The sequence below is a fragment of the Micromys minutus genome, assembly GCF_963924665.1.
Source record: "Micromys minutus genome assembly, chromosome: 1".
Lineage (NCBI taxonomy): Eukaryota > Metazoa > Chordata > Mammalia > Rodentia > Muridae > Micromys > Micromys minutus.
Genome location: NC_137969.1, coordinates 17,627,785 through 17,640,045, shown reverse-complemented (window position 1 = coordinate 17,640,045; position 12,261 = coordinate 17,627,785). Strand labels below are relative to the sequence as shown.

The 12,261-nt window shown below is 43.8% G+C and overlaps 1 protein-coding gene across 1 annotated transcript in view; it reads right to left on the bottom strand.

The window, feature by feature from the left end:
* Positions 1–12,261, bottom strand: part of PROM1 (prominin 1) — a 94,994-nt gene that overhangs the window by 36,656 nt on the left and 46,077 nt on the right. Inside the window, exons 6-9 of the mRNA XM_080908064.1 lie at positions 8,910–9,030; positions 8,237–8,300; positions 7,166–7,255; positions 1,207–1,424 (exon numbers count right to left, since the gene is read on the bottom strand). Of these exons, the coding sequence (XP_080764190.1) occupies positions 1,207–1,424; positions 7,166–7,255; positions 8,237–8,300; positions 8,910–9,030 (493 nt within the window). The remainder of the gene's footprint in view (positions 1–1,206; positions 1,425–7,165; positions 7,256–8,236; positions 8,301–8,909; positions 9,031–12,261) is intronic.

The window sequence follows — 12,261 nt, the reverse complement described above, 5'->3', positions numbered from 1 at the left end:
GAAACCTTTTTCTCCCCTAAATTGCTTTTGGCCAGAGTGTTGTATTACAACAGCAGAAAGGAAAGCAGAGCACTTGGAAAAAGTATCCAAAGGCATGGAAGGAGTGCCATGTACTTACAACTTTCCCACATGTGCAAAAATCATATTAAAAAGCAATAGTTAATTAAATAATTAATACTAATTAATAATTATTTAATTGGTTAATAACAATTAAAAAGCAGGTGTGGTAGTGTATGCCTGCCTTCCCAGCATTAGGAAGCTGTAGGCAGAGGGTAAAAGTCTGAGGTCTGCCTGGATTGTTTAACAAGTTCCAGGCAGGTGTGGGGCTATTGTGAGACCCTGTCTCAAAAGGCAAACAACAACAGCAAAGCATAAAACATCATCATCCTATCAAAAGAGCCATTCCAAAGAGCTAAAGGAAAACTGACCTTTAGAAAACATTTGATGGTTCCAAATATAATTCAGCAGATGTGCAATGATAGTATATGTGAAATCTTAAAAAAAAAAAAAAAAAACCGACTCATAAAATATGAAGGTGAAAAAAAATATGAAGGTGAGAAAAGTATGTTAAGACATTAATAGTGAATGGTAATATATCTAAAGTAATATATTGATTAATATCACAAATATGAAATTGAATGCATCTCAAATGAGGAGATAAATTGTAGACAGTAATGAACTTGTCTATTCTAGCATAGATGGTTATTATGCCGAGTTTTGGGGTGTTTTTAGTATTTTATTTATTTTATTTAGTTTATTCTATGTCCATATGGAGATAGGCACACGAGTGCAGTATGTGTGGGGAACAGGAGAGGGCGCTACAGCCCCTGGGTCTGGAGTTACGGCAGCTGTGAGCTACCCAAGAGCTGGGAACTGAGCGAAAAGTCCTCTCTGCAAGAGCAGCAAGTGCTCTAACCTGCTAAACCTTCTCCCGCATCCTAGAGTGTGAAAACTATTTAAACATGAGCTCGTGGCCTGCTCTTTTTAAATCTGAATTTACCTTGATAAACCATCAAATGACACAGAACTTCTCAAAAGCCCCCTCTCCTTCATGTTTGTGTGTGTGTGTGTGTGTGTGTGTGTGTTTTACTACTTTTCCATCCTGGTGACTCCTTTCCCGCCCAAGCCACTGTGCACCCAACAGGAGCAGCCAGCCTTAGCCCCGCTCGGCTTCCTCTAGTTCTCCCGGCTGTGTGGCGCGCTCACCTGACTTGAGTCGTGGTTGCTCTCCAGATCGCTTAGCCCTGGTCTGAGGCTATCACAGATCTTGCTGGCTGGGTCTGAAGCACAGTCGCTGCTGTTGAGCGAATTCTCGATGCTGTTTCTCACGGAGGTCAGGTTGGTACTGAGCTGGGCGCTTGCGTCCTGTAGACTTTTGAGACTGCTGCTCATGTTCTGAAGGGCATCCTTGGTCTGCTTGATGGCTGTAAGAACACAGGCAGAATCAGAACTGGCCAGGCCAGTACCTCAAAAAAGCCAGGATATGAGCTCCGACGTCTGCAAAGGGCAACGGGACAGGACACACAGGAGAAACCGGAGCTCCTCGCCTGGCCCTTTGCCCAATGCATCTTCCCGCCACCGGCTCTCTTTCATTAAGCAGGAGTTGAGCACAAACTCGGGAACTTCGTGGAGACACCTCGAGTACCACTCAACAAAAGCAGCTTCATCCACTTAAGAATCAATTGCACCCACACACGGGCTACGGGTATGAAGAGAACGACCCTTTACCAGCCAGAAATGGGCAGGTGGTGGGTGAGGGCATTGGGGGAGGTCAATAAAACGTATAATTTTCACTTAGGAGAAAAGCTATGGCACACAGAGGGAAGGGGCTTGTGGCTGATAAGCGGAGTTCAGTCCCTGGGATCCAGAGAACCAACACTTTCAAGCTGCTCTCTGAAGTCAAACATCTGTACCCTACCTACACACAAGATAAATACATGCACACAATTAATATATACATGTAAAAAAAAATGAGTGTAAAGAACCCCATTGTTTCATGCTAGACTTCAAATTTTTTAACTAAAAGTTGATGAAACATTACATGCTGATACGTAAATCTGAAGGGGGAGGAGTCATCTAAGTAAGTCCTGAACATAAGACATGGGGATGCAGAATTTGGAGTTTGCCCTGATGGGCTTCAGTCTCCCTTGGGTCCACTATTCCCTTGCTACGTTCCCTTTTCCTCTTTTTTGGAATGGGGGTGTATATTCTGTGCCATGGTAATGTTGGAAGAATGACCTTTGGTGGTAGTGATCTCTCTCTCTCCCTCTCTCTCTCTCTCTCTCTCTCTCTCTCAATTGTACAGTGGGTTACACTGAGTCTCAAAAAATATGGTGGACTTTTGGACAGTCTTTGGACTCTTCAAAAGTAGACTGTTTCAAGTTAGGTAGTTAATGCATTGCAATAAATGCACTTTGTATAATGTGCTCATGGGCTTCTGGAGGCCAAAGACTGGAATGTGCTGGTTTGGATGAGAAAGGTTTCTCAACATTCCTCAACATTCCAGACATTCAAAACCCTGGTCGCTGGTGAGAAAGGACGCTGCTTGAGGAAGCCATGGAACTTTATGAGACTGGTTGTGGGAAGTGCACCCCTGGGGTGGGTGTTGAGAGTTTGTAGTCTTATCCTTCTTCCTGTTTCCCCTGTGGCTGAGATGTGACCTCTCTGCCCTCATTTGGTCCCCACCATTATCTCTGGAACTGTAAGCTCGAACGATCTCTCCCTTGAGGTGCATTTGGTCATGGTATTTAGTCACAGCGACAGAAAAGTAACTGACCAACTATTTCTATATAATTAAATGAAACATCAAAACAACGAGGCAGAAGGTTTGAATTAAAGCTAGAGCATATTGAGGGTACAGTTTTAGATCCAGTCAAAGTTAGACCAAGATCCCAGTTTCCCCGTTTCCTGTGACACTGGGTACAGACCTCTTGAAAGTCTGTGTTTGTTCCTCATGTTAAGATGCTGAGGCCACCACCACAGTACCCAGAAGACAAGAAGATTAGAACAATCAAACCCAACTCCTCAAAGGTGATGAGTCTGAGTTTTCTTTAGTGATCCCTGAAGCCCAAGAATCAATCTCCTGATTCATTTACACTGTAGAGCCTCAGCCAGAGATGAAGGGCAGAATAAAATCTTTTTTCTACAGTGGTTTAGAACGACACAAAGGAAAGGCAAAAATGTTAAAGTAGATCAAGTAAATCTTCCTTATCAGATACTTCCCCTGTGATTCACAAAACAGAGATGAGAATCAAGACACAAAGGAATGATGCAAGCAGAAGGGCTGATTCCCTTAAACGATTGGCCCACAGGCACACCACACACACACACACACACACACAAACACACACACACACGCATGCACACATGCACACACACAGAGAGAGAGAAAATATCAGCTGGGTCACCCTTACACCAAGAGTCTGGTGGGTCTAGGCTTGGTTCTCACAAGTGGCAGGTTGGTCTCAGCTCTTAGATGTTAACTAGTCTGACTAAGCTTTGAGACTCAGAACCTGAAGGAAGCTTCCAGTGCTGGGGTGTACAACCCCCGGTCTTCGGTTCTATAACCTTATCCAGGTAGATGTATTCGGAAACCTGCTTTAATCTTTGCTCTTGATTTTGTTCCAACCATAACTCAATGATGTTTAGACTGTCAAAGAGCAGGCTGGAAGTCAGCTGTGTGCCATTTCCCCCCAAGCATAGACTGTTAGATCTCAGAAAGGACATATATCCAGAAATGAGCTCAAGCTGGACCATAGGAGGATTTCTGACAGCTATATAAAAGCCAGCATTCCTCTGAACTTGTGAAAGAGGTTCCCATCCCCCCAAAGTAGTCAGTTCCTCTACCTCTGGCAGAAGGCACATATGGGACCCCATTGACATATAGGTCTCCACTGACATATGGGTCTCCACTGACATATGGGTCCCCAATGACATGTGCCTGTGGTGCCTATCAGCATAGCAACGTCCGTGCTGGTCTTTGGGCTCTCTCAGTCCCTACTCAGTGTACTTATTTGTCCATTCCAAAGTCCCTGTACTAGCATCCTGACTTTTCTCACCTCCTCCTCTAACCTAGAACTCCAAGGCCTGCCCTAGTTCATGGGCTTCTCTCCTCACAGCTGCACAGCCTTAGATGTCACATGATTCTCTCTCTCTCTCTCTCTCTCTCTCTCTCCCCCTCTCTCTCTCTCTTTCTCATACACACACACACAATACACACATAATACACACCTCACACACACACCACAAACACAAACCACACACATACATACACACACCATATGCACACACATACCATATACATACCACACACACACAACACACACACACCATATGCACACACATACCATATATATATATATATACCACACACACACAATACACACCATACACAAACATACCACACACACACACACACACACACACACACCACACCGCCACTCCTGCCCCTGCTCCTTTCCCAACCATATCCAGTCTGTTGTCGCTGTCCTGTCTACAAGTTTCCTCTCTGCTCTGGACTCTTCCAGATGTCTCTAAGTATCTTCTCTCTCTTACCCCAATAACCCTCCACCCTTAATAATAAAGGGACCACATCGTCAGCTTCTTTACTGTGCCCTGTCACATATAAGGTCTCAATAAAATTACCACTGGGAAAGAAAAAAGGACATAGGAATAAACAGAGCAGAATGCAAGAGGACGAGAGCATAGACGTGCTGTGTCTCATTGTCCTGTCCTTTGAGTTCAGCTGTTTTCACTGGAAACAAAGAAAGGCACGTGATACAGCAGGCTGCCCAGGAAGCACCTGCTTACTTACTCACTGTTCAGAGACATTCTAGCTCATGAGGACTATTCTATCATGTCCCAGGAAGAACCCCGTAGTTATAAATTTATATTTTTTAAAAGGATTTATTTATTCATTATATATGAGTGTACTGTAGCTGTCTTCAAACACACCAGAAGAGGGCACCAGATCTCATTACAGACGGTTCTGAGCCACCATGTGGTTGCTACGATTTGAACTCAGGACCTCTGGAAGAGCAGTTAGTGCTCTTAACCGCTGAGCCATCTCTCCAGCCCAAATCTACATTTTCTAAGAGCTTCAAAGCATGTTATTTCCCTGAAATCAGTACAGGGCTGTAACTCAGAGTCATTCCATGATCCCAGGCTGCGTGCAGCTAAAGAAAACACAAAAGACCTTTCAGGCTCTCAATTTCAGCTCAACCCTTTCCCATCCAATTAGCATGAGCCAGTCCAACGCTCTTTCCCTTTGTGTGGACTGACCTGCAGCCCATGTGTGATATTCTCAGGTGGCTTTATGCTTCTGTTCTCTCTGAAATCCGTGTGTTCTAGACCCCCAAGCCTGAGAGGCCCCCCAGAGCTCAGCACAAGTGACACTATGACATCATGACAGGACCATTGGGCTTTTGGACCAGCAGGTGGGCTGCTGAAACAAAACAAAGTTCATAATTCCGAAAAAAAAAGTCCCTGACTGTAACCTTGCCTTTTGGTTTCTGTAGTTCTACTGCTGGCTAGTCCTTCTTAATGTTCACCCTGAGAAAGGTTTGGGGCTGCACTCAGGTATGAAGAACCCAGTGTGGCTGGCAGTTGGCTAGTGAAGACATCCCACTGGCTTTCACCCATGTCCAAATGGTCTTCTCTACAGGATACCTCACAACACAAGGATTAAAAACTTTGCTGCTGCGATGGCTTCCTGAATACATGTGAGGACATTCCTGGCCACAATGGAAACGCAACTAACTTATTCAGGCTGGCCTTAAAATAAGCGTTAATAATGTGCGAAGCACAAAGAAAATACAACATGGGAAGGAAGGGGGTTAGGGAGATGTCTGACTCCTTAGAGAGACGTCTTAACCCTTAGCTGGCGGTTAAGGACACTTGCTGCTGCTGCACATGACCTGGGTTTGGACCCCAGGTTGTCTACAGTGCAAGTTTACTATGAGAAGGACCTAATGTCCTCTTCTGACCCCTCTCCACACATCAAACACACATATGGTGCATATATACATACAATGCGGGCAAAACCGTTCATACAGAGAAAATTAATGAAAAAAAAAAGACGAAAAAGGTCTTCAGGGTAGGGTACTGGTTGGAAACAACTGTTACCTTTTCGAGAACAGGAAAAGCAGCTTGCTCAAGAGCTCCAGGGTAAAGGGGTGGGCTGTACAGGTCTGACAAAGTAAGTTTCAATCCCTGGGACTGTCTCAAAGGAAAAGGGGGAGAGAACCAGCCCCACGGAGCTGACTTCTGAATGTGATGAGTGGCGTGCATGTTCACATACACAATATTAATAAATAATGTTATCAGGAAGAGGAAAAGAAACTAGAGGTGAACATTAATCCCAGGAAATGACAGAGTGAGACAAGAAAAAACAAACAAAGGAGAAAGGGAGGGAGGGAGGGAGGGAGGGAGGGAAGAAGGGAGGGAAGAAGGGAGGGAAGAAGGGTGAGCAATATTTGAGGTTTATGTTTCTGGGTTTCCTAGCCTACAAAGGAAATGGCTGGTGATAGAATTTTTCAAGAATCCACCCCCTTTTAATTAATTAACCCATTCTTTTTTTTTTTTTTTTTTTTTTTTTTTTTTTTTGATTCAAGGTTCTACATATCTCCTTACATAGCCAAGACTGGCCTCAAAGTCATGGTTTTCTCGCCTTTCTAAGGCCAATATTACAGATGTGCTAACACACCCAACACATCAACAGATGTGCTGTTGAAAGTCCAGATAGTAAATGGCCTACAAGCTTCATGGGTCTAATCCTCTCAAAAGCCACAAAACGTTGCCACTTTAACCCCAAACCAGCCATCTATCATACATAAACCCATGCACAGAACTGTGTTCTGATAAAACTTTACAGAACCAAGTGGCTAACCCCTATCAAATTGAGTTTCTATGACCTGAAATGACTTTGTTTTTCCAGTATCATAGGCCTAGCACAAGCTTTAAACATACACACACACACACACACACACACACACACACACACACACACACACAGACACACATTAGGGCAGTTCATGTCTTTGCTAGACCTATTTGCAAGGCCAGAATCGGTCTACCCATTGGAGAACATGCAAGTCAAAGTGAGTGACCCTGGAAATCCAGGAATCCAGGATGAACTATTCTTGGTCATTTTTGTCACCTTGCTTACCTGTCGCCATGGCCTTAATCTCCTCGAGAACAGGAGTTACTTTGGGTTTTATTTGGTCCTTTATTCTGCCTCCCAGCAAGGAGTCAATACCTAGATACAGAGGAAAGGAGTTCATGAGGGCAGGTCTGCTTCCCATCAGCTCTCATGAGCTCTCCTCAAACCCCAGGAGTCCACACCTGCAAAACAGCTCTCTTCCTGTCCCCAAGCCCCGGCCTCTACTCCAAACCATCACCAGCTGCCTTGGACCCCCCCAAACCCTCATTCCCCAAGGGAAATGTTACTTTCCATGGACCCTCAGACTTTGTGTAAAGAACACAGCATTTGCCATCTTGAATTGTATTACATAACCTGGCCCTGCAAAATAAAAATTTAAAACAGAAACCCAAGTTCCTCTGCTTATGAAACTGAAGTGAAATGTTGAGTGGCTTTTTTTTTTTAAAGATTTACTTATTTAATTTATGTGGATGCGTGTTTTGCCTGTGCAGAAGTCTGCGTAGCATGCATGGGCCTGCTGTCCTTAAGGTAAGCAGAAGGTATTGGATATCCTAGAACTGAAGTCACGGGTGGTTGTGAGCCTCCGTGTGGATACTAAGAAAAGAACCAGACTGACCAAGATCAGAGAAAAGAGGCAAATCACTAATACCAAAAATGAGAGAAGTCCTGTGCAAGCAAGCTGGCTCAGAAGACAAAGACACTTGCTGCTAAGTGTTTCATGGTAGATGGAACAAATTCTGCAAGCTGTCCTGATTTTCGAATGTGTGCTAGCTGTGTTACACACTCACCTGTCACACAGGCACACATGCACACATGTAACAAAGACATGTTAAAAAAAAAAAGAAGAAGAACCTAGGTTCTCTACAAGAGCAACAGGTTCTACTCACCACTGAGCCATCTCTCCAACCCCTAGAAGTTGGATTTTAACCATTCAATTCCAAGTAGCAAGCACACAGTAGTTCTGCAGCTTGCCCCAGCTTCCTCCTACCTTCAGTTGCTTCCTCTTTTGTTCTGTGCTTTATAGGAGGTAGGCAGCCGTAACAAAAACAGTGCAAAGCGTCTTTCAGTGGTACTTACGATCCAGGTCTGAGAACGCCTTGTTCTTGGTGCTGATGCCCTGCTCCAATATATAGTCAATTTGCTAGAAAAGAAAATTACATGGCATCTGCCCTCTGAGGTACAAAGTCATTATGCAAAGACAATATTTAAGATTTAGGATTTTTTTTAAAAAAAATTAACTCTGAGCACTTTGAAAAAGAAATAGCTTGGAGGTAGTAAATGTTCATCTTAGCTGGTACTCTGATGGACTGACTCACTCCCAAGCATTATCTCCTATGACAAACTTCTCTACAGTGCTTGCTTATTATAAACTTACTAGCTGTGGTCATGTCTTATGTCTCACAATTCTGGGGGCCAGAAAGGCAACAGCATTCAACGATGTAACAACAACAAGAAACAAACAAACAAACAAAAAAACCCAAAAAACCCATAGTGAGACTTTTTGTTAGGTACTTTTCTATGTGCAGTGATTTTGTTATGCCTAAATAAAATACAGCAAAATAAGATGCCTGTATCTTAAAGCTATGGACACCATATTTTCATGCTTTTGAGAACTTTCTCATTGTGTTTCCTTCATCTACACCATTAAAGGACAATGACTTTCCATTTGTCTAAGCTGCGAAATGCACACACAGGTACTCAGAGCAGCTTACACAAAGCACCACGGAATGGGCAGGCTGTAGGTTTTTACCTTTGGGGTTTCGGTCAGGAGTGTTTGCAAGTCTCTGAAATTGCTCTCTGCCAGTCTCTGGGTCCTTTTGATCCGAGTCCTTGTCTGCTGGTTGGCTACAAAGCCATACGCGATGCCAAGGCTGCAGGGAAAAAGAAAAAGTGTTGGCCAAGATCCGGTGTCCTCAGCAGCACGGGAGCCACAGAACGGCCACCTATTTCATCTTCCCCTGCAGCAGATTCACTAAGACCGCCCCCAGCAACACCACCAAAATGAAGACGAAAAGCAGGACTAAGGCCTCTTTGAAGAGATGAGGATGGAGTTTAGGACGGAGTACTGGGTTATGGAGTAAGTGAACAGTATCCACAACACTTGCTGGAAGGACAGTGACAAAGGTGCAGGCAGTGTCTGGTGTGTGTGTGTGTCTGTGTGTTCGTGCATGTGAAATCAGGTATTTTCAGCATTAAAGCAGGACAGGAAGGCTTAATTTTATTTCCTGCTGCTGGGATAAAATACACCCACAGTGAGTTCCTCTCACGAAATACTAGGTTATGGCAAAACGACAATTTGAAGCGAACTATCTCTCACACACGGGGAGGCATGCCCACTGTTCATTTATATAAAGTACAAAAGCCACCCAAATGATGGTGATAAAAATGTCCTGGTTTGGGTTGGAGAGATGGCTCAGTGGTTAAGAGCACTGACTGCTCTTCCGGAGGTCCTGAGTTCAAATCCCAGTAACCTCATGGTGGCTCACAACCATCTATAATGAGATCTAATGTTCTCTTCTGGTGTGTCTGATGACAGCTACAGTGTGTTTATATATAATAAATAAATAAATGTTTTTAAAAAAATGCCCTGGTTCTCGTGGTGAGGGCTAAGTGCTCTTCTCGTGGTTATGGAAATTTTTAAATATGTACTTATGAAAAAGATACTTTTTTCTACATAAAATGCATATTATAAGGGAGTCCAAAATCCTTCATATAGTCACCTTGAAGGGAAGCTTAAAACCTTCTTCCTCACTTATCTCAAAAGACTGAGTTTAAAGCTCTTATTCTGACTAGCCACTGCTGATCTCTTGATTTACATCACACGAATTGGTTCATTTGTTGAGCCAGGGCCTCCGAACATCAGAAGTTTATAGGCTGTAGAAGTAACCGCCCAGCCAGGCATGGCGGTATACATCCACTACCCTGACACTTGGCAGATCAAGGTGAGAAGACCTCAGAGCTCCAGACTACCCTGAACTGCACAGAAACCTTGTCTCAAAAGAAGAACAAAACAGAACAAGAAACCCCCAAAATGGCAGGGGCGCTAAAACCCAAACTATTTTTCAATGTGACCACTAGAGGGCACCAGAGAATTAATAAATAGCACAACACGTTTTACCCACAGACCCAAAAGACCAAAACTGTTGTTTTGTAACTAACTGTCCAGTGTACAATGGGCATATACTTTCAGAACAGTTTAGCAAGTACCAGAGAAATCTTGGGAAAACACTATGCAGCACCCTATCAGATTACCAAGCAATTTCTTGTGTTTTATGCACACATATGAGCGTACCAGTAAGATAATAAATTCTGCCTTTTTGCATTGAAAAAAAAAAAAAAAAAACCCATGTCACAAAAACCAAAACAACAAAAACAAACAACAAGGAGTACAGGACAGATGTTCACTCTGTTTAAGAGTGCTGCTGAATGGGGCTGGAGAGATGGCTCAACAGGAAGAAAGTATTCTTCCTTTTTTAAAAGATTTGTTTATTTTATGTATGTGAGAACACCGTCGCTGTCTGACAGCATGTGGTTGCTGGGAATTGAACTCAGGGCCTCTGGAAGAGCAGTCAGTGCCCTTAACCACGGAGCCGGCTCTCCACCCTGGAAGAAAGTGTTCTTAACTGCTCTTCCAAAGAACCCGAGTGTAGTTCTGAGCACCTGTGGGACTGCTCACAACCAACTGTAATTCAGCTCTGGAAAAATCCAGTGCCTGTGGCTTTCCAGGATATCTCCATTCCTGTGCTCATACCTACCCATGGACATATACACATATGGACACATAATCACAGATGCACACATACAGGCACATAGTAAAAAAAATTATCTTAAACAAATAAAAAGTGACTGTTACACTCCGAGGAGTGCTTGGTTCGTTTGGGGCTTTTTTTCCTTAAAACCTGTCTTCCTGTGGCAGTGATCACAGTTCTTCTAGGGCTCCCTAGGTGACCCTAACATGCCTACATGGCACATTACATTGACAGTACTTATGCAGCCTAGTGAGCTACGGTGGAATTGGGAGAACAGGAACACATGACTTGGACCTGCTTCCTCATCCCTGCTCCCGGCTCCCCCTCCTATCTCTGCCATCACCACCACTAACTCCAAAAAGACCTGTTTGCTATCGCGCCTCAGCCACCATCTCAAAGGGCAGGTTGGAGCTGACATTACAAACCAGCTGGTACCACCCTAGGATGTGCTGCTCACACTGCAAAGGAGGGGACTTAGGGGATGTCCACAAATTCCCCGAGACTTGTTTATTCTTAAGCTTGAGTTACATCTTAGCACAATCTCAGAAAATGAAAACAAAATGTCCTCCTGTTCCCTTGTATGCTCCACTACGCTGTCCTAAACTTATATTTGAATAGGAAGCAGATATTGTACCTCAATAATAATCATTCCCAACAAGCATGACACCCTAACCCTAAGCTAGGTTAGTGACTCAATGGCTCAATTCACATTAGTGACTCAGTGACTTTAGAGTTATGTGCAAGACACACATGCACACATAAACATACACAACCAAGAACTGAAACACAGTAATGCACCAGGACTTCTATTTAACTAAGCCCAATTCAAATATCGGGGTGTGACAAGTCAGGATCACCCCCTAAACACACCTGGTATTCATCCCTGGGGAATGTTACTTTCTCCCTCTGCATTCTACAAACGATCTCAGCTATTCCTTCTACTGGGAAACAGACCCATTTTGGTCATGACTCAAGTCAAAGTGGATCAGGAAGTTCACCATTTCCTAGTGACCTTTTCCCGTCCATCCCCATGAAAGGAGATCGGGGATCTGGGATGTTGTGTGTCACAAGGCCTGCTGAAGTTTATTCTTAGTTATACCTAAGTTCAATGCCCCTGAAAGGAGGTGGTAACTACCTCCCTGTCAACTTTGCCTTATGCAATCTGTCCCCATACAGGACGCTTGAAGGTTTGTTCTAAACTTGCTCTGCTGACACTCACTGTGTGTTCAGAGTGGAAGTCAGAAGCTGCCCTTCTCCTTTACTCTGTACGACTTCACTCAGATCAACAACCTGCTATACTACCTTTGTGAATACTCTTTCCAAACTTCCCAACTGTCAGGAAGGTAGAGATTG